The 22,156-nt window shown below is 56.9% G+C and overlaps 4 protein-coding genes across 4 annotated transcripts; 2 read left to right on the forward strand and 2 right to left on the reverse strand.

The window, feature by feature from the left end:
* Nucleotides 1–4,998: 4,998 nt before the first annotated feature.
* Nucleotides 4,999–6,786, reverse strand: BKCO1_8800010 (serine arginine repetitive matrix protein 1 protein; the record flags this gene model as incomplete). The annotated part of the gene is made up of 3 exons (XM_020279668.1): nucleotides 4,999–6,217; nucleotides 6,273–6,371; nucleotides 6,431–6,786. The coding sequence occupies 3 exons, from the start codon at nucleotides 6,784–6,786 to the stop codon at nucleotides 4,999–5,001; spliced, it is 1,674 nt and encodes a 557-aa protein (XP_020125462.1).
* A 1,110-nt stretch (nucleotides 6,787–7,896) lies between these two features.
* On the reverse strand, nucleotides 7,897–9,701 carry BKCO1_8800011 (splicing factor 3b; the record flags this gene model as incomplete). The annotated part of the gene is made up of 2 exons (XM_020279669.1): nucleotides 7,897–9,570; nucleotides 9,627–9,701. The coding sequence occupies 2 exons, from the start codon at nucleotides 9,699–9,701 to the stop codon at nucleotides 7,897–7,899; spliced, it is 1,749 nt and encodes a 582-aa protein (XP_020125463.1).
* A 3,747-nt stretch (nucleotides 9,702–13,448) lies between these two features.
* BKCO1_8800012 (rna-binding protein) lies at nucleotides 13,449–14,066 on the forward strand (the record flags this gene model as incomplete). Its single annotated transcript, XM_020279670.1, has 2 exons — nucleotides 13,449–13,727; nucleotides 13,956–14,066. The coding sequence occupies 2 exons, from the start codon at nucleotides 13,449–13,451 to the stop codon at nucleotides 14,064–14,066; spliced, it is 390 nt and encodes a 129-aa protein (XP_020125464.1).
* A 286-nt stretch (nucleotides 14,067–14,352) lies between these two features.
* BKCO1_8800013 (pumilio domain-containing protein) lies at nucleotides 14,353–17,658 on the forward strand (the record flags this gene model as incomplete). The annotated part of the gene is made up of 2 exons (XM_020279671.1): nucleotides 14,353–14,924; nucleotides 15,135–17,658. The coding sequence occupies 2 exons, from the start codon at nucleotides 14,353–14,355 to the stop codon at nucleotides 17,656–17,658; spliced, it is 3,096 nt and encodes a 1,031-aa protein (XP_020125465.1).
* Nucleotides 17,659–22,156: the final 4,498 nt, after the last annotated feature.

Raw genomic sequence — 22,156 nt, forward strand, 5'->3', positions numbered from 1 at the left:
GGGCCATGTACATCGTGGCGTCGTCTGCGGTTGGCGCCAGCGGGTCGATGCTCCCGATGCCCCCGATCTTGGGCTTGGGTCCGAGCGCAGATCATGGTCGACGCTCTGTTTTCTCCGGCCGGGAGCCCAGGGAAAAGCTACCCAGATGCTGCCGCCGATGCGTCGCATGTCATCGGCTGTGCACGCAGCGGCCGCCCGGGTCGCTCCTTCCCTTCTTTTCTCCTGCTTGCGGGCGGCTACAATGCCATTGTCCTGTGGCATGGCGCTTCTTTCGGAGAGATCGCGTCGTCCCCACCGAACTTCCCCGCGTTTGCACCAGATTTCCCGACTCGGGCGCCGGGGCTCTCCGGCGCTGGCCTGACCACCAGGCAGCCTCTGCCATGTTTGCGTCATCGGGGCGTCACGGGGCACAGTGGCGGAAGATGGCGAGCTGCTCTGCGTTCTGAATATTGCCCGCCCTTCTTTCCTCTTCCTCGGGTGTGCGCCTTGGCAGTATCAGGGACAGCCGTCGAACCTGAGAAGAATGATCAGACTATGAGCCGGCGTTGCTGCGCGACCGCTGGATCAGCTTTTGCATGTCCGCCGCCCTTGGGTCCCGGGCTGGACTTTCCCGAAGTGCGTGGGCCATTTGCCGGTGCCCAATATCGTTCGGCATCTTTGTGTGGTTCCCCGCGTCGATCAACGTGCCTGCACCGCCACGAACGCTCGATTCTTCGTAACATGGATCGAAACGAGGGAGAACATATTTCACCACTGGCAAATTTGCATAGCCCCGGCCTGCTCACCCTGGGGCCCGGCTCTCATCCCGCGCGATTTCTGCTCAAGGTGATTTGGAGGAGTGATGAGCCTGCTCGCCGTAAAGACAGGGTTCGCGTAAAGCCAGGGTTTGCGCTTAACACTGGCGTACCGGTATGCATCTTTTCTGAATGCCTCTTGGCAACACGAAAGCCCGAGTCGAGGAACTTACACGGGGCTAGCTAGCCACATGAAAGAAAACAAGAGATAGATCCCTGGGTTTGGGCTCTCGTCGATTCCACCAAGACTGAGGTTTTGAACCATCCGTCTCCTTCTTGTGGCCTTTTGCTTCTAAAAGTAGCGACGCTAGCGACGCTATACATCGACGTTCCACTATGCTTGATGTCATGCGTCTCAATTCTGCTATCCCTTGATAGAGGCTTCATTATTACCTTCAGCGAGTAATCACGCATGCTGCATGATTATTATCTCGCACGATTATTTAGTCATACAGTCGGTTTCCTTTACGTCATCATGACAGACTTCCACGTTTATAATTTCGCAACGCCATACTTTGCACTGATATCTAATTGCAAAAGATCGACTGGAACGCGCACACGGCCCAATCCTGACGAGGTAAACCGGCATTTGCCTCCCTTCTTCAGAGGCTTTTATTGTGTCCTTGATAGACATGGAAGCTCCGAAGGTAGCAAGACCTTTCTCCTCTTTCCCGTTAGACTCCATCCAAAACGGTGCCCAAGTCTTCTGAATCGGCCCGGTGAGTGCTTTTTTGTTCTTCACACTTCTCCTTCGGCTGCTATTGCTTCTACCGATTTGGTCCTCAAGACTAGTAGTACCACTGATGTAGAGGGGCGACGAATATGTGGGCGATATGTGCGTGATCAGAAGACATCAAAATAAGCTTTCCATTCGACGCCGCCGAGCCACAGAGTACGTTAGCTCGGGAGTAGTTGGTGTGTGGAGCTCGACAATCCTTCCAGCAAGGTGAATGGCCAGCAAGAGGATGAGGGTCTAGATAGGAGAATTTTCTTTAGGTTATCGCGATGCTTCATGCATGATGATGTGTAGCGTGCCTTGGGGAGAACATGGTGTGGATGGCAAAGCGGCTTGGACTTATGGCGTCACGGCGTTTACGACGTTTCTTGCTTGCTGGTCGGCACGTGAAAGAAGCAAGGTTTGTGTGTGAGGCGCGAGTGACCGGTGCATATCACACTGCATGCGTGAGGGATGCCGTGCAGGTGCGAGAGAGGGGTAGGCGTGGTCTCCGGTGGCTGAAAGATACGACTTGTTCGCCCCCGACAGATCACTTCAGCCCGACGCGGCTGCAAACCGGGGATGGCGGCGATCAACTACTTCCTCCTCATGTACAGTCACCCTGCTGCTCAATGGCTGATCGAACGACTTCTGCGCCGCATTGCTACTACACCTCCACGATGGGTCATGACCATGGCCTAAAGCCCGACTGGAGAGCCCAGCGTCACGCCAACCCCGCCGATCATGTCCGTGGCCTCCCAAAGCTGCCGCCCGCATATTCAGATCCACAAAAGCCGAGAACCCACAACCCGTAATCCGCAACCCCAGAAACGCGAGACAGTGTGGGCCCCCCGATCAGCCCCATGCATGGAGCGAGAAAAACAAACGGTATCGAAGCACACATACCATCGACGCGGAGACGAAGTGCGCTGACCTCTGCATCTGGAAAGCAGAAGACAGAAAACCGGGGACCTGTCTGCCTTTCCGTCCTGGCGGCGGGCGAATGGAAACAGCGCGAGGGCCCCATCCTCGGCCTTGGCCTGCAGGATGTTAATGCAGCCCATGCGAACATACCCAACTAGCTGGCTGCGCCGCATGCAAGTAATAATGATAACGGAAACGCGAGAAATCTCGGGCGAAGCTCGCGAGTGGGGGGAAACGACACTGCATTGACGAATGATGTTGTAGGGAATACCGGGGATGCAGGCCGGAAATAAGCGATGCGGGTTTCCCTCGACGAATGCAGTTGCTCGTGTTGTCAAACACCACTCCGTCAGTTTTTTCGTGTCTTCGTGCTTGCATGAAAGGGCCTAGACTGCTCTTGCTGGCGCCCACGCATGACGGTGTGCTTGAAAATGGACACTCCCGATGGCGAGGAATGCAATCGTTTACATAACTCACCTCTAATGACCGCGCGTATCACCCGATTGTGCTCCACATCCAGCCAAAAAGTCACGCATGCTCACCTCTTCCATACCGAAGCATTCCAAAGCATTGGCAAGCACCAGCATCGCGTTCCTCCCTTTCGACATCCGAATCCCACGTCGCTGTATTTCCCGCCATCGCCATACCCCTCACATTCATCGTCCATATCATTGAGCTTTTCTTTCAAAGTCCTACGCTATGGAATTGCCTCTTCTAGTGCGGGAGTAAGATTCTGACCTACCTGTCTTCTCTGCTCAGGGAAGATGGAAGCTGATAGAAATCGCAACCTATCTCACGTCAATTCCGGCTCCGAATAACAAGAATGAGAGCTAGTGTGCGTACTATGCAGACAAAAAGCCTCAGTCCCTCGTCGGGCCGCTCTATACCATCAAGCCCAACCATGGATCTACATCATCAGGACCAGTTAATACTGAAGAGCCGCAGTCAGGCCGCAGATCTGGGCCGCGGAGAGTAAGTGGTTACTATTAGTTCTGATCCAGAGTAGCGCGTCTGGCTGCCAGGGTGAGAACCAGGCTTGAGTTCGTTGCAGCACAGCTTAGCAGGACCTGCGGCAATTAGCACCTCAAACTGACCTATGCCCGAGCACATCGACACGGCAACGCTTCATCAGATCAACCGCCACGCCGCCCGAAGTCTCTCACCAAAACACAGCAAAGTGCACTGAGCTGCGCCGCGGGCATCATCCTCCCCTAGCCAGCCCCTTCAGGGCCATCCCAAACCGCCCACCCACCCCCCTATCACGCCCCAACATCAACCGGTCCCAGTAAAGAAGCTGTTTGACTGCATGATCTATTAAATGCTACTACTACGTGGTGTTTATATAGATGAACGAAGAAAGGGGTACCCAACAAGGGTATTGTTCATGATAACACGTTGCTGAATAGGACCCTGTTGGGTTGATGATGACGATCATCCTCAACGAGATGATTATACATGATGGCGAGGTCCAACAGAAGCCACCGAGTAAGTCGAACACCTGGCTATTGTAGTGTTTGCCATCCTGCGATCTCGGCTCGAGCGGACGCTGCTCTGAGTGAGATGGAGGAATAGTGACGAAGAAGACAGTTTCTAGACTTTGGGACTGGATCACATCAAGTTGGTGTTGTAGCTTTGGTGGTGCAGTGATGGCGGCAAGAAGGCTGGAAAGAGGCCCGGAATAGATCGATATGGATATTCCAGTAATCCCATATCCGCGAGCAACAGATATCGCCAGTTCCAATGGACTCCGAGAGGTACGAGCATGCTTTCGAAGTCCCTCATCATCACTGATCGAGCATCCTCCAACGTGAAGACGGGATGAGCAAAGGTTATACAAGCCAGCAGAAGAAGGGGAAGAAAAGCACCAGAGTTCCGGAAAGCCATAGGCATGGAGTTATTCATCCCACTCATTATTCCATCAATCACTTCTCTACCTTCACATCTCCCTCATCACAATTAACTTCACACCGTCAACACCTCCTCCTCCTTCCAGCCCAAATAGTCTACAGAGGAGATAGAAGAGAAGACAGGAAGAAGACATCCCAACCAAAAGACTTTCGCCATTCGCGATGCTGACCATCATCATTGACGCTTTTATTGATTTTTTTCCCCAACTCCCCTCTCGATCGTTCATGAAATTAAATCCAGATATAGAAACGGTTTTTCCTTTTTTGAGTCCCTCCCTTGCCATGACTTTGCGGTTCAAACGATATGACTGATTGAAGCCTTCCCCCCCCCCGCCAATTTGAATCCCGCACTTTCGCCGATCGCTGTGCTGCTCATGATGACTGATGGAGATGAAAAAAAAAAAAAAATGACCGGAAATGGTCAACGCCTGAAGCACCGTGCCTGCATGATGTCCGATGTCGATCAAAGGGGAGGAAGAGCAACGGTACCTGATAGAAAAGAAAGAAAGAAAAAAAGCAGTCACATGAAGCCCGAAAAAAGAAGTCGATCCGACCACCACCTCCAAAAAGTCATTACCAAGAGCATCGAACAATGCTTGCTCTCCGTTCCCATCTCGCTTGATTCGCGTCCTCCAGAACCCTTAGTATCAACGGGGTTCTAGAACGCAGCGCCGCCCAGCTCTCCCTCTCCATTCAAGCTCCTGAGATGCTCGTCCGCCAGATCCGCCCTCAGGACGAAAGTCTCCCCCTCCCTCTCCAGCCGCTCCCATTCCCTCTTGCCCCTCCGTCCCAGCGCCTCCTTTTCCGCAATCTGCTCGCGCAGCTTGCGCGCCTCGTCTTCCAGCTTCTGCAGACGGCCGCCGTCGTAAAGGTCCTTCTGACGGATGCCGCCGGGCACGATCGCCGGCAAGTCCGACAGATGGGCGGCGACGGCGCTGTTGGTCGTGTTGAGGCTCGCCGTGCCGGCCGGGCCCGTGGGGATGGCGGGACCGGTCGGGATCACAGGGCCGCCGATGGCCGGGGCAGCGGCAGCAGGACCGGTGGGGGGCGTGGGGTTGTTGAAACGCTGGGTGCGGGGGTACGTGGTGGACGTGCTGTTCAACGAGCCGCGGAAGGGGGGTGCGGCACCACGCGGACCGGATGGAGGACCGCCGAAGGCTCCACCACGAGGGCCCCAGTTGGCAGAACCGCGACGAGGCCCCAAAGGTGGGCTGGGGCCTGTGTTCTCGTAAGGCTGGAAATCTCTTGGAGGGCCACCGCCGAAGCCACCTCTACCGCCGCCACGTGGACGAGATGGTGCCGAGAGGATGGGGTTGCCGGGACGAGCATGAGCAGATATGGGGACGTTAGATGCCGGGCCCGAGGGTGGTGACATGGCAGGGTATGCGAAATTGCGTGGCGTAGTTGACGCGGGCCCTGTGGGAGGAGCGCGTGCAAAAGAGGGGTCTCCGTTACGCGGACCAGTTGGAGGAGCAGGGGCAAGAGGAGCAGGGCTGCCATTGGGGAACGGCTCGCGCTCGCGGATGGGTACCGGTGGATCACGACGGGGTGGTGGAGGGGAACGTTCGCGTTCAATTGAGCGTGGGCGGAACGGCGAGCGTGGGCGTGGAGAGAAGTGCTCAGCAGGAGGACGCTCCTCAGGCAATAGCCCAAGCCTGCTGGGATGGACTGGAGGAGAAGAGCGACGCGAGGAAGCCACGGATTCGCGACCCGATTTCACGCCAGCGTCATACGCTGCAGGTCTCGGTGGTGAGGGCGAACGGCGCCTCCAAGAATCAGCACCATAAGGCTCGACTTGCTCTTCACGGCGGGGAGGCGACCGCGAACGTGGGCGGTAGCTCCGGTCGCGCGGCGGCGAGTACGTGCGACGTGGAGGGCTGTTTGTGTTTAGCAACGTATTTTTATTTTTTTTATTTTTTTTTGGAGACTTACCTGTAGGCTCTTGGCCTGGGTTCTTCGTAACGAGCAGCCCTCGGCGGCGGCGACGCCAGCCTCTCCCTTTTGGGCGCAGGTAGAGGCGAACGACCGCGACTACCCACAGGAGACACATCCCTACTCCTCTTCAATGGTGGCGGCGACCTCTCCCTCACTGGTCGTGGTGAAGGCCTGTCGTAGCCGGTGTCTGCATAATCACGAACCGGAGACCGCGCACGAGTGTCCCTTCTGTAATCCTCCCGGCGAGGGGAGTAGTTCCGCCTCGGTGAATAATCGCGCCGGGGAGAAAAGTCCCTGCGCCGGGGCGAGAAGTCGCGACGCGGAGAATAGTCGCGTCTGGGCGAATAGTCACGCCTGGGGGAGTAGTCTCGGCGAGGCGGCGGCGACCTGGGACGAGCCCTCCACGTATCACTCTCGGGCCTGATGTATCCTCCACGAGGGCTGCGAGACCTACGCCGGTATACGGGCGATCGGCTTCGAGGGCGCGGAGCTCTGCTGGACGAGGGCACATACGAGTCGGCTGGAGGAGGTCGGCGTGGCGGCGAGCGCGTGGAACGGTAACTGTCGCGCGGCGGCGGAGATCTCGCGGGACGGTAGGTCGACGCCGAGGGCGGTGCGTAGCGCTCGCCTCCAGGCCTGTAGGACTGCATGTCAGCTCGAATCTTGCAGCGGTTGCGGGTGCGGGCGTGGACGGTGTTGGTGTTGGCCCAAGCTGGCGCGCGAGCAAGGTGCCGCAAATGTCGATGTTGCGGGTTTGCAAATTTGGGAAGCTCGGAATTAGCAACACCCACCTTCGGTCCCTGTCACGGTCGCGATCCATTGCGATGACGTGTCTCAGCCGGTATGTCGAGCGGAGGGGCGGCGGAGTCGCGTCAAAAGTGGTTGGTCGGTTCGATGCGCCAGCGATGGTCAAGAGAAAACGAGCGAGAAAGGAGCTGGTGCAGCAAATCGTCACGTGACCAGGCGTCATCGCGATGCATGCCCGGCCGCCGGTGCCTCTGCGGCCTCTGCTACAGCCTCACTCACAGCCTCCCATCGTAGTACGCCAGGTGCGACGCCAGGGCTCTGGTGTTAGCGTGGGCGCGCTGCCATGCTCATGTGTGGCGGCCCGAGGCCCTCGTTGTGCCAGCAGGTTCCTCTCACGCCGGATTCGTGAGCCGCATCGTGCTACCTGGTTGGTCCATGGTTCGGTGCCGTAGGCGCCGGCTCCAACATGCATTTGCCTGGAACAATCAGTATCGAAGCCCCAACCATGGTTCTCGGCCGTACATCCATTCCCCCAAACCCTGTATCCCACTCGAGAGCGCGATTCTCGGCATCATCACATCTGTATGCCTGGCGAGGCATTGCGGCAGTCGACTTCGGAATCCTAGGCAGAATTTTTGCAAGCATTGATCTTATGGTACTCCTTCCTGATCCCGGAAACCCAGCCCATCCAGCAACGCCCGCCGGCTATGGAAGCTTTCCCTTATGCATGTCCTGAATCAACAACAACTGGTATCTTGACCTCCTCCCGTTAATTTCATCATCTGATTCCCCTCGCTCTGGGCTTTTTTGAATTTCACCTGCTCCTGCTTTTCAACTGTCCTGTGATCTTTCCAATGTGTTGTTCGCCAGTAGATTAGCGCCTGCCGCGGCGCTCTTGATCCTTCTTCAGTCGCTTGGCACTCTCTTCGGCAATCATCGAGCTGAGATCATCCTGGTAAGCGGAGCCCCAGCCGCCCTGCTGTTCAGCCTGGCGCTGGACCTCATATTGCCTCTTGATCTCATCTTTGCTCAACTTGTCATCCCTCTCCAGGGCATCCATGTCGACACTGACGTCAAGATCGCCTGCCTTCCTCTTTTTCCTACCGCTGTCTTCCTGCCCAAGGACTGGAAGGTTCTGCTGAGCGGTTTTAAGGTCGTATGCCTTCTCGCCACCAAAGAAGCCTGAGGCCTTGATGTTCTGTTCGGGCAGCACCGTGTAAGCCGAGCGGGGATGTGTCGGTTCCTCTGTTTCGGTACCGCGGCGTTGTTTGCGTAGAGTGAAGTCACCACCAACACTTTCTGCGCCGCCGTATTCGGACGGGACAGTCGATGCCATGCCGCCTGGTGTCACAAGGCCACTGGCGTCCATTCCGCCAGCGTCCTCGTCTTCGTCCTCATCCTCGTCCTCCTCTTCGCTCTCTTCTTCCTCCTCCGATTCCTCTTCGGGTTCCTGCAGCTCGCCCCACAACGTTTTCTCAACGGGTTCGCCGACATGCTCAGGTTGATTCGGCTGAAGGACACCAAACACATCACCTCCGTAGAGGGGTCTGTTGTACTCATCAACCGGAGGCTTGCCATATCCGCCAGGGTGGAATCCCCACTGAGCCCCAGGGGGTGGCGGTGCGTTGAGACCCGGTATCTTCAGTGCAGGGTACGAGGGAGGCGGACCGAAACGCTGCATGTTAATCAGCCAAGGCGGAGGAGCGCCAGGCGGAATGTTCAGAGCCTCTTTCAGCTCCTCACTAAGCTCACCGGGACGCAAGTGCTTCAAGTTGGTCTCGTACTCCTTACCCTCGTAGTACACCTCACCATACCTGGTCAGCTCAGGCTTCGTCTGGAATCTGAAGAATGCCTCGTAGAGCTTTTGGTAGTCAATGTCAAGTTTGTTCAGCTTGCCCTGCACGCGCTCCCTCTGCTTCTGTTTCATCGTCTGTTGGTCTTGCTTCTCCAGAACAGCATCGCGCATCTCGGCGATACCAGTCTCTTGGATGAACTTGGGGAGGGCGAAGGGCGGCTTCTCGATACCGCGTTTCGACGAAAGGTACTCGCGCTTGAGCGACCAATGACTCGGGACGGGGACGACATTGCGGTGACCTTTGATGGCGACGAGTAACCGAGGGTCCGGTGAAGATGTGTCGGTCCAGTCGACGAGTTCAGGTTTCCTGACCAGGGCCTTCAGTTCTGCTACGGACAACTTGTTCAACTCCTTCTTCTTCTTCTTCGACAGCGGCTTCGGCTGATCGTCCTCCTCCTCCGGAACCTCATCATCGTCCCACATAACCTCGGGCTTCTGAGCTATCTGGCCATCACTCTTGTCCGCTTCCGACTCCTGGAACTTCTCAAGGACACCCTTGAACTGATCATAGAGTGGGTCGTCAGGGTTGATGTCATCTTGCATGACGGCAAGAGCTTGAGATGAAGGGGCATTGCTGTCGGGGGCGGGTTGAGCATCGTTATCGGGCGTGGTCTCGGCCTTGGGCTCTGCGGACGGCGCAATACCATTTTCGGCAGTGGCTGGTTGTACAGAAACTTCTCTAGATGTTGCGGCCTACTGCAGTTAGAAATTAAGGTGCCGATGTGGGGGTTGGTCATGGCAAAGCTCACCTCGGCCTTCTCCTTCTTCGCCTTCGCGCGGCGCCACGCGTTCTTCGCCGCCGCTTTACTCGCGCTGCCCGACATGCTGACTAGTCCCGACTTACGAACGCAGTCGTGCGGGCTGAGGAGCCAGAAAGGCGATGTAGGTGGAGGACGTGGATGCGGAAGGCGTGGATGAGGTTGTGCTGCCGCAAGGTCGAGGGCGGTCGCGAAGTGTTCGAGCTCCGCGCCAAGACTTGCATTTTACGGCGGCGGTCGGCTGCCATCGATGACCATCTGATAACGATAAGGACATCCACAACACACAACGGCCACTACAATGTCTTTAAACCTGTCCATCACCGTCTCTGGTGGACCATCGAATATAAGCTTTTTGATGCCCTAAACGGCTACTTGCAGCCAGCGTCTCAGCTGACTCCTGAGGATGTAGCTTCCGGAATCATGGAGCTGTTCCAAACAAACCTCAGGCAGAACGACAATGCAAGGATCCCTTTGGCGGACGTGGGGGCATTGTGTTCAGCGTCGTAGAGCAGGTCCCGTTCGACCATGCCTCCTAGGACCGGCTCGTTGCACTAACCGCGGCGCTACCTACGGAACGCGCCCACCCCGCCTTTCGCCGAGCTTAAGAGCATGGGGCATGCGTTAACGGAGAGATTGAACCGTAAGAGCTACCCCAAATATCCATCTTTTCTTTTTTCGAGATACCCCTTACCAAGCCGCTAGAGAGATCCGCCCAGATCCACCTGTCGCCTGCGCAAGAGAAGAAGATAGCCCTTCGAGGAACCTCAACGCGCTTGCTGCTCGTTTAACGCGCGGCGGGTTCTGCGTGCGTGTGCGCGCTGGATTTTTTGAAAGAAGCAGTTCGGAGATATTACCCAGCGCGAAGAACCGTGCGAGGATTGTGTGAAGGGTGAAGCGGGGTTTGCAGCGTGGAGGATGGTGAAGGTTGAGAGCAACGATACCACTCAGTACCCCACGCGGATCAACGTTTATTGCTATCGGCGCACATGAGAAATACCGAGATCTCACTCACTTGAGCAACGATGACTGGCAGGCCAACTACTGCCTCATGATAAGCACACGCTTACGACGGTCCAACTTCTGCACTCCGAAGCCGGTGGGCTAATCGACATTGCGAGCATGGCGAAATGCGACTGATAAGTTTCGAGAACGGCTTTGAAAGACACCTTGTTGCGGTATAAAGACGGCAGGCCGTACCTTACAGAAACCTGCATGGCCGAGGTGAAGAGATCTCCGATGCAAATATCGGACCATCCGTGCCACTTTGCTGCCACGTCAAGCCGTAAGCAACTGCAGAAGAGGGAACTAAAATTGACGAATGGAGGGGACTAGCTCCACGTGTTTGCAAGCGGTCCCTGGCCTGGCTTACCCTCGTTCATATCCTGCGCGCGGATTGGAGAATGGCAGTCTCAATGGCATGGCTGACAGCGATCGAAGCGCTTCACTCAGGAAGAGTATTCGCATCTACAAGTCAATCGAATGAGCGCAGCTTAAGAGTCCGCGTTTCGCATTTCCTCTCGGAGGTAGTGCGACTGGTACGGAGGGTCGCTGCAGGCGACTCTTAGCGCCGAGGCAGATCCTGTACTCCGTACCAGACAAAACTAAGTACATCACTGATCAAACATTCGACAGGCGGAAACTCCCGCCTCATTGGGTATGCAGATAAGCAATTCAATATTCGCATCTGGACAAGAGCCTTTCCCGTCCCGCTCGTCATTCTTGTTAAAGAGTATTCACGCTAATCATCGGCTGCAGTATGAACCTGAAGCAGACAGCTCTAGATGGCGGGGCTGCGTGGCAGCTTTGCCCCGACCCCGGCCTGATCAAGGGTTTTGTTGCAGCAACCAACAGCAAGCACCTCGTCACCGTACATCTCGAATCTAGACGCGCCCTGTGTTTGCAACGTGCGAGAAATTGACAGGTGCATTCAAGGGCCCTTCAGCCACGGCAGCCTAAGGCAGCGGTGTAATTTGCTGGACCGTTGGGCACGACAGCGCTGGTGCGCCCACCGTGCCTCGGAAAGATCCTGTCCTACACACCACGCACAACAATCGAAATTGGAGCAGCGCGTTCCAGCCTCTTCGAAAAGCGCCTGTCCCCGCCGGCTTTCCGAGTGTCGGAGTGAGTCACGCTGCTCGCGGGCGCAAAGGCGTTTGCAGATCCGCAAGCGGCCAGATGCGAAACCCACACTTTCCGTGTCCCGTGCTCGGCAAATCTCGAGATCGACCCGGACGGACGCACCACTGCGCGACCAGAGCAAAATCTCGCGGCTGGTAGGGCTGGCATGCTCTGCGGAGGCTAGAGATCACGAGCGCCTTCGAGCCGCATGATGCCAGGCCCGGCGCGAGTCGCGCAATTAGCTCTCGCACGCTTCGGACCGTCAACTCGTCAGCGGCTGGCGGGCTGGGCAGGTGCTCTTTGCGGAGATTGAGCAGCATGGTCACGTTCTCGAAGGCGTTGGCGGGGATCCCCATGCCCGGCGGTGCAACACGGCAGCCCAAAGCAGCCTCGCAGCTCCGGCCGTTTACTTATCGATAGAGAGAGGGGGGCGGTTGAAAGCCGCATGCCTAGCTGCATCGAGTCTAGCCAGGCACTTGTTTAAGAGGCGGTGAAAAGGCGTGGGAATCACGTTGTCTGCATTCTCCACGGATTGCTCTCTCCCAGACGCGCGGACGCGGTCAGCGGCGCCGTGCCCCAGCGGGAAGGTCTGTCGGGCGGGCTGGGCTGGTCGCCGACGCCTCGCGAATGGATCGCCCGCGGTCGCACAAAACATCACTCCTGTCTCGGTGATGCCAAGGGAGCGTCTCGACTGCGCTGGATTCGCAGAGGTCGGCAGCCCCGCAGCGGGCTTGATGGGCCCGAGGCGCAGAAGGCCGTGGCGAGTCAGTGGGCCTGACCGCTTTCCTTTGCTGTGGGCGACGGCTGTGATCGGAGCGAGGTCAGCGAGAGGACGCCGGCGTCGATCGAGCAGAGGCCATCCGCCGGTGACGTGAGCGCGCGTCGTTGGGGCGAGTGGGGAGGCGTTCTTGTGGCATGACGAGGGCGGCGGGCGCGCGGGCGGCCAGCGACATGGAGCGGCGGGCCCACGGTGTCGGCCTGCATCCGGAAGTCATAAGCATATCGTGCGGTGTCCGGAGGAGAGGCGGCTGGGATGCGCGTGCTGGGAGTCGCTGGCGCGGGCGAGATGGCGTGTTGTAGCAAATGGTGGACGGCGATTGGGGGCTGTGATGCGCTTTAGCGCTGGTCCCGATGACTGGGGGAGCGAACGTCGAGGGCCCCAGGGTCCCGGCTGGCGCTGGGCGGCGCAAGCTGCTGGCTCTCCCGACGACCATCTCAACTCGTGTCCGGCCTCCCAGCTCCCTCCAACAACCGTTCTTTACTGTGTACTTGTAAGATCGAGCCGCCACCGTCCGCCTGTACTATACCGACCAGCTGCCCTGCGCGCGTTGGGCCGACTGCGCTGTTCCCCGCGCCCCGACCAGCTGCTGCCCTAACCAGGCCACCGACTAGGCACTGTACTGTACAACCACCAAGCGGCTCTTCCAGCGCGGCTCCCGCAGTCCCTCGTGCGCCCCCCAGCGCAGTCGAAGCTCGCAAAGAACCCCCCGAGAGGGCTGCTGCCCCGTGTATCATTTTGCCTGTATGTCACCCCTCCCGCTGCTGTGCCGCTGCGCCGTCGCCCAGCCCGCTCCGCAGCCGCGAGGCCACGGCGCGCCGCAGGTACACCGCCAGCCGGCCCGGCCCAGCGCCCTCGCGAGGTGCCAGAGCTTGCGGATGCTGATGTCTGAGGAGTGCCGCAGGTAAAACACCATGGCCTTTTCCAACGGCCTGGGGGACCGCCCCGAGGACCGTCGCTTTCGCAGCCCGCAGTCCCCGCGCGAGGAGTCAACCTTCCCCAGCTTTACCTCGCCCATTCGCAGCATCGCCAGCCAGATGCAGGCCCACACATCCACGGCGAACGATGCCCGCGCCAGCCTGACGAGACGCTTCACGACAAATACGGTGCCCACGATGCCCACACTTTCCTCATTGTCGCCAATTGGCCAGCAGCGGCGACAGGCGGCCGAGAATACGGAGTTGACGACTGCGGTAAGCGATTTCCGGTTCCCTGCGAAGCGCGCCGTGTGTGACGTGTGATATTTCCCTGTCTTTGGAGCCCCCGACTTGTGAGACGGGGGGGCGATTAGATAAATGGATGCAGCCTCGCTGTCGTCGCTGCACCCCGCAGGCGGGTGGGCGGGCGTGGCGGCCGAGAGGCGGAGCTTCCAGTGGGCTGAGCAAACGATAGAGAGAACAATGGCGCTAACTGATTGGCAGACATACCACAAGGTGCAGCTGGTGAGTGAGAACATCTGGTTCCTTCCTATTGTCCATTGTCAGGTGGGGTGTCGTGCACGAGGGCACCTCCCGCACCGTCGCCTTCCTTAAATGCCTCCCCTCCACATCCCTCTCTGCCTCCGCCTCAACACCACATCCACATCCCCACTCCCAACTACCAGCCATCCTTTCCTCGACATCTTCACCTTTTGGCACGTTCTAGCATTGCGTTTCCTTTTCGGCCCTGCAGAAATATCTTGTTTGCGCTTCAGATCTTCTTCGCCTCAGCTCGCCTGCCAAGATCTTGTGGTGCATCTGCACTGCACGCCGGCTTGCCAAAAGATCTGCATTCGAGATATTCTACTGCATGTCATCCAATACGCCTCACCGTCGCAAAATGTCCACTCCGACCAAGGACAACGGCCTAGATCAGATCCAGCTCTCACCTTCTGATTCGGAGTCTACTGTCGCTGCAGACACCGCTTCAGATCAGAACGCTAACTTCCAGATCATCCAGTTGGAAAAGAAGAAGGCCGAGTACGAATATCTTAAAGAGCAACGCCGCCGTTTCGAGGCCGAGATGGAACTGTACGACATCCAGATCAAAGGCGTTCAAAACGACTTCAACCGCCTCTCACAGGACGTCGTTCATACCAACAACTACGCCGGCCACCAGAGCGAGCCCACCACGCCTCCCGAGTACCGTGATCAGGGCTTCCCGTCTGCCTTCTCACGTCCCCAGCGTTACTCGATGCAGAGCTTGACTTCCCCTCAGCACAGCTACCAGTCTGGCTCAACTCGTCCTAGTCGCTCGGGCTCCCAGATCACTTCTCCCGGCCAGAGCTTCACTCAGAGCAGCTCGCACATCCCGTCAAAGTCCATGCCTGGTTCCCGCCGTGGATCTGATGAGGAGGAGGACAACTACGAGTTCGACATCTCCAACATGAACCCCCGCTCTGGCGGCGCTGCGTAAGTTTTCTCTCCCTTTCTCACTTGCGTCTTGTGTCACTGCTTGGGCGTCACTTGGCAATTTCTGTCTTGACTCCGCTGGTCGCGCATGAGGTCCCAGCGCGCCGGATCCTAGCGAGCCCTTGCATGTCACCACGTCCCATACGTCAGGCCGCATTCCGGCGCGTTTGGCGCGTCCGTACAAGCGAACCTTAGCTAAGAGTTTTGAAGTCTCAATAGGAACTCGGTTCCTGTCACCGGCCTTGACTTCCGCCACCGTGCGACTACGGAGCTTCCGGACCTTCCCTCGGTTCTCGGCCACATTGACACTACCCACTTCCTCTTCGGTGACGACGACGAGAAGCCCAGGAACCCTGCTGCCTCGCCAGATGTCAAGAGCTATTTGCAGATGAACACAAAGGACGGCAAGTTCCCCATCTTGGTTCGTCACGGTGGTGGGGACAGGATGCAGCTCTCCGCTTCTTCTGCCGCTCTGGATCTTGCGTCCGTGTCCTCACACTCCCCTGATCCTCAGCCAAACGGCTGGCCGACCACTTCGCGTCACCGTCATGCTCAGCACAGCCTTCCGGTCAACAATCTGCACAAGTCTGATGAGTTCGGTCTCGATGGCTCTGGTGCCAATGGCGCCGAGACTCCCCGGCGCTCGACCATCAGCAACCGCCACTCAATGGAGGTGAGGTTCAGTCCGTACAACGACTCTAAGCGCCCTGGCCCGCTTGCGACTCCGCCTAACGGTTCTACCAACGGAATGCCCAAGCTTCAGTCGTCGTACTCGACGAATGACATCCCGACCATGAAGAACACCAACGGTCTCAACGGCACTCCTACCGGCGGCAACGGTGTCAACTCGCACGCCGAGCAGCACTTGCACCACCACAACGCTAGCATCGGTCGCATTCCCATGGCTGCAGTCAATCGCCACAGCCGTGAATTGTCTGGCGGCGAGAACAGGCTTGATGACCCCAAGGGCGCTGCCGCTTTCCGTTCCATGGGGTCTGCTCTTCAGGCTAACGCTGCGCCCTTCGGACCTGCTCTTAGCAACGGAACCAACGGTGTCACCACGAACGGCACCACGCCGGCTGGAGTATCTTCGCCTACTGCGACCACCATTCCGTCATCCAACGGCACTGGCATCACCAGTCCTCCGATGTACGGCAACCCGAACGCTCCATACTATGGTGGTTACGGCATGGCGATGCTCAACGTGGGCATGCAGAACATGGGCCCCAACGGTCAGGCTCCCTACAACCAGCTTCAGATGTATCCTCCGTTCAACCCATATGGCCAGGCTTTCCAACAGCCTTTCACTCAACAGGCTCCTGCTCAGCCTCGGTTCCCTGACAGCCAGGCCCGTGTAATCCAACAGCGCCGTATGCAGAACCAGGAGGAGCACATGCGCACCACGACAAACTACAACTTCGACTCTCTCATGCCTCATGACATTGTCGAGCTGTGCAAGGATCAGCACGGTTGCCGCTACCTTCAGAAGCAGATTGAGGGCCGCAACTTGGACATCGTCAAGAAGATCTTCGAGGCCACCAAGGATCATGTCGTCGACCTGATGCAGGACCCGTTCGCCAATTACCTTTGCCAGAAGATGTACGAGTTCTGCAATGATGAACAGCGCACCGCCCTTGTCCGGAACGCGGCCCCTCAAATGGTAAAGATTGCCTTGAACCAGCACGGTACCAGGGCTCTCCAGAAGATGATCGAGTACGTCTCTACTGCCGAACAGATCAGTATCATTATCGAGGCTCTGCGTCACAACGTCGTCACACTCATCCAGGATCTCAATGGCAACCATGTTATCCAGAAGTGCCTGAACCACCTCGGTTCCAAAGACTCTCAGTTCATTTTCGAGGCTGTCGGCAGGTCTTGTGTCGTTGTCGGTACCCATCGCCATGGCTGCTGCGTTCTCCAGCGTTGCATTGACCACGCTTCTGGCGATCAGAGGATTGCATTGATTGGCTCCATCACTGCGAACGCCTTCTCTCTGGTTCAGGATCCCTTCGGCAACTATGTCGTCCAGTATATCCTCGATCTTCAGGAGGAACAGTTTACGGTTCCCTTGTGCCATAGCTTCGGTAGAAGCGTTCCGATGCTGTCGAAGCAAAAATTCAGCTCCAACGTCATTGAGAAATGCATTCGCGTTTCTCCCGCCGAGGCTAAGCGCACCTTGATCGAGGAGCTCCTCGTTCCTGGTGAGCTTGAGAAGCTGATCCGCGATTCCTACGCCAACTACGTTGTTCAGACGGCTCTTGACTATGCCGACGCCCCTACCAAGATCCGCCTGGTCGAGGCCATACGTCCTATGCTCAACGCCATCCGCGCTACTCCCTACGGCCGTCGTATCATGAGCAAGATCCAGGACTTTGACGGTCGCATGAGCACTAACTCAAGCGGCCAGATCACGCCAACTGCCGCCACTGGTCCCGGACAGATCGCATTCCCTGGTCAGCTCAACGTCACTCCCCAGCAGGGTGCTTACAGCAACATTGCCAATGGCTACGGCAGCAGCCTTGCTTCCCCTCAGCCGCACCGCTTGTCCAACCCCCAGGTTCCGAACAATCTTCAGAACAATGTACAGCAGAGCATGAACCCTTACAACGGCTCTCCTTTCCGCGGCGGACCGACCCAGCAGAACGACGGTTCTCCCTTCCGCGGTGGACCGAACCAACATAACGGCGATTCTCCCTTCCGTGGCCCGAACCAGCAGAACGGCGGTTTCTTTTAGACACCCCCAGTCTGGAGAACGATGCTCCATTCTTGCGGTTCTGGCTTCTTTTCCTTCATGACTTGATGATTTTCACGACGGACTGATAACAATGACCGGAGAAACTTGCGAGCTTCGACGAGTGCATCCTTGTCTGCCGGTTTCGGGACGAAGGATTTCCGACGAAAAAAGCAATATGATCCGGAGCCGGCCTCTTGACACAAGAGTCTTACTTCTTTTGACACTCATACGCCATCAAAGTTCACCATCAGGCATCACGAACCGCCATAGGGCCAACCCACCTCGGCAAAATAAAATAAAATGGTAGAACAAGAACCAGGCTGTTGCCACGACTCGCAACAATCCTCTTTTCCACAAAAAAAAAAAAGAAAAAGCGGCTCCTTTGAGAGGTCTGATAGTCTTACTCGTGTTGGACCATGTGGATCTCTTTGTACAACAGTTGGACATTAGGAAGACCGTTCTGGCTACTTTTCTCGGTCGACGGACATCGAAGAAGAACCAAAAAAGGACCATCACCTTCTCTACGGCATCCTTGATGTCTAAGGCTTTTTTCCTTGACTGAGAAACTTGGCTTTGATGGGAGGCTTGATCTGGAGAAGAACATTCCGACTTCTGCTTTCCCGCTAGGTCACAAGGTGCAGCCCTGCATAGCCTGGGGCGTTTTACTCAACATTTCAGTCTTCTGCTTCTTTCAACTGCACACAGTTTGGGCGAGAGCCGTACGCCTTAAAAACAGCTTTCTTCTTCCACCACTGCATAAACAGTATTCGGTTTTCTCCCCCGTCATCACCTCCCCCCCTCTTAGCTTTGCGTGCAGCGTCATCATCACCATCATCACCTCCAATTCTTTCTTCCAGTAGGCGGGTTTGAGAAGAGCCTTTTTTTTTCCTTTTAATTTCTGCTTTGTGTGACATTTCAGGCGAGCTGGTATGGAGGCATCAGTGATTCCCCGGGTTCTTGATCTGATTTTTGGGTCCATTTTCTTTCGAGCTTTTGGTTTCTGGAGATGACAGATCATTCCAACCTCTTGATCGGATTTGACATCTTCCCCCTTTTCCTTGAAGTTGGTCTGAGAGTTTCCCCCCCGCCATCTCCTTCTGCTCACACGCTCACCCATTCGTCTACTTTCCTATCATATTGGAAACGTGGATGTTGAAGATGGAGGCAAGGAGAAGAGGACTTGTTACTCTCGGCGATTTTTCGAGAGAAAAATTTTCCTTACGTAGGGAAACAGAGACGACTTTTTTTTTTTCTCGGACACCAGCTTTTCCTCACGATTGCTTCCCCTTCCGGGTCTTGGGTGTACATCTCTTTTCTGTTTTTTTGATGTCGATGGCTGGTCCCTTGAATTGGTGTGGCATGGCTTGCGAGATTGTGTGTGTTGCGTGCGTGTGAGTCTGTGTGAAGAGTGCATCTGTGTGTCTGCGCTGTGCGCTTGTATGTGATGAACAGGTTGGAAATGAATGAACAACGATTTGGCATAGGTGGTGGTGGTGGTGGTGGTGGTGGTGGGAGTCAATCGCATGGGAGGAGGGTTCGAGCGAGCGAGCGAGAGAAAGAGAGATTAGAGATATCTCGGCTGCTTTTTACTTTTATCCCACTCCATTTTCTTTTCTTTGCTTTCTTTCCTGTGTTGAGGTTTCACGAACCTCCCTTTTCTGGGTTGATATATGTGTATGCACTTGTGTGTGATTTGGCATATTTATTTGTATATGTGCTAAGAATTCAGTATTGTATGAGCAAAACAAAAGGAAAGAAAAAACTTTCTCTTGAAAGTTTTTTCTTTCCGGCGCGTTGTGTATATATGTCTTGCAAGCCTACGGATCCGCCATCCCATGTGCGCTTTTAGTGTTTTGTTCTCTTACATGCCAACAACACCGACGTGAGAATGGAAATCCCTTTCTATTCTTCTTCTTCTTCTACTACTACTTCTACGTCTGATAGGTATTCCCAGCCTCTTCGTTGCGACGGACCGTTGCTCTTCCTTCTTCCCCCGACCGCCAGCCCGCCGGGTGATCAGCGCACGCAATAGCCAACTGTCTTTATGCGAGCGGGTAAGCATCATCCCTTGGCAAGAGTATCGGTTCGCCGGGATCGGTTGCTTTTTCCTTCTTCTTTCTTTTGGTTTACTGTTTTCGCGAAAAGCCTTGGGGGCCGGTGCGAAGGGTTGTGTTTCGTACATCACCCACTCACCCACCCACACCCCATATCGCGCTGATCGCTTCTCCGGGTAGATTGGGTCTGGGGAGGGGCGAAGCTCTTCATGCTGGCTACTGCTTGTTGCTTGTTCGTTCTTGGCTTTGTATCAGCCCTGTGTCGCTGCTGCTTTAGCCGGGGCAAGGTAGGGATGTCTGGGTAGATCCACATCGTTTCTTGCATGCACTTTTGTGGAGGGGGTCAAGGGGAGGGGTGTTTTAAGGCGTGCACGTGGGATTTGCGGCCTTGTGGAGAACAACGAAAACGGCAGGGAACATCATGATTTGCGTTGCTTGGCTAGCAGACCTTATGTGTACGTTTGGGTTTTGGTGTTTCTTGGTGGGGGGTCACATGTAGGGAATGTTAGCTAGACCTAGATATGAAGGTTGAATGTAGCTCAAGGAGCATGATGAGAGCGGATTAGGGAGTCAGGCTGGCTCGATTTTGGCGTGCGGCGAGCAGAGCCATGTTGGCGATGCCTGCAATGTTGTGGATGGGAGGGGATTGTTGCAAATGCTGGTTGAATGCGAGAGCTCAAGCTACGGGCTCGCTCTCCCATGTCGTGATTAGTAGCAATGCCTCCGACCAACAAGGGCCACAACCCTCTTCTAAAAAGTCAGATACGAAAGCCGATGCTTCGGCCGCTGATACAGACTCCAGGCACCGTGTCCCACACACGGCCAGGAGGATCCCCATGGCCAGCCAGGCGTGAGGCTTGAAGGCATGAACAGCGCATTTCGGTAGTGGTTCACACACGAACCAAGCCAGCCGCCCCGCACTGCAGAGGGAAGCCAAGGCCGAAGGATGGCTGTTTTTAGCGCCGAGAAGTCCGAAAGCAGGCTCGGATCTCGCTTCGCGGCGGTTCGCGAAGAAACGAGAAAGGGAGCAGCGAGATTGGCCGGCCCCATCCATATACAGGTCTCCATTAAAGAAGCATAGAAGAGGCGTGGACATGTGGGAACCACGGAGCGAACGGCATTGCGTTGGTGGCGTTCTCCTATTTCCGAATGGAAAGAAGGAACAAACAAGCCTTCCGGCGGAACGGGGCATCAAGTGGGCGAACAATTAGGGGAGACTGGACGGCTTGACTCGGAGCCAACGACGGCCGAATAGAAGGGTGTTCTCCATATCGGAAACTGGCTATTACGAATGGGCCAGGCCGCATAGGATGGCTGCAATGGGGAGCGATATGACACAAGGGGCCGTTGAGGCGGTGGCAGCGGCTGGCACGCGCCGCCCATTGGTGCGAAAACCGACGGCCGGCAGCTTCCTGCCGGCTGGCCTCTGTTTTCTCGGCGGCTGAAGCGAGGACAGGTACAGGCGTCGGGCCGGGCGCTGGCTTGGGATGCAGTACCTAGCGCTCGGTTCCTGGCGCGCGCGGCTGCAACCACGCATGGCGCATTTCTAGGAAGTGCCGCTTCGTATGCGCTGCGCTACGGAGGCTGCCGGCGTGGACTTGGCGGGGAAGCATCAGGCAAGCAGCACATCGAAGCTTGGCCTGGTGGAGGTGCAGCTAGAGGCAACGAGGTCCGAAGATTCGGGCGGTGGGCTGCGCAGCCGGCTTGGGCCGAGAGCGAGGGTGGATGGAAACAGGTCGCTCTGGCTGGCTGGATGCTGGCGTCAGATAGATTGAGCGGGCTGACGCAGGGCGGCGTTGGTGGGGATCGCGTTCTGGCGGCGTTTCATGCTCGGCCTCAGGCGTCGGTTATGCGACGATGTTTGCCACGCGAAGGGGCCGAATCGCCGCCTGTGCGGAGTGCGGCGGGAGCGCAGTAAGGGGCGGGAGGGCTGGACGCAAAGCTTGGCCTCTGGCAGCAGTGCGCCTCCATTGTGCTCACGGCCATGCCCAGGGGACCGGCCTGGGGGGCATCACGAAGCGGTGCTGGAAAGAGAGAGAGGTGCGAGGTGCGAGGTGCGAGCCAGCGCGCGCAACTGCCGGGCCCCGCATGCCCCAGTTGGGAAAGCCAAGCGAGCAGGGCGCGGTTGCCAAAACGGCGGGACTGCGCGCGAGCCTCGATCCAAACACCTCCTCAAATCTCGCCAATGCATCAGCTCCCCCTGCCCGCCATGCCTGCGTCCATCACCCAGCACGCTCTGCCGCAACGGGCTATTCTCCGTGGCCGAGCCCACTCCCGATTGCTCTCCGCCGCTCCTACGTCCCGTTGCTCTCACCACCCGCTCGCTTCTGCCCTGCCATGAAACGCCAGAGCACCAGCACTGCTCCCGCCGTGCTCATCTCCGCGCCCTACAGGCTCCGCAGTCACCGGCCGAAGCTCTATCCTGCCATGTAGTCGCCTGTATA

The sequence above is a fragment of the Diplodia corticola genome (genome assembly GCF_001883845.1).
Source record: "Diplodia corticola strain CBS 112549 chromosome Unknown scaffold88, whole genome shotgun sequence".
In the NCBI taxonomy this organism is placed as follows: Eukaryota; Fungi; Ascomycota; class Dothideomycetes; order Botryosphaeriales; family Botryosphaeriaceae; genus Diplodia; species Diplodia corticola.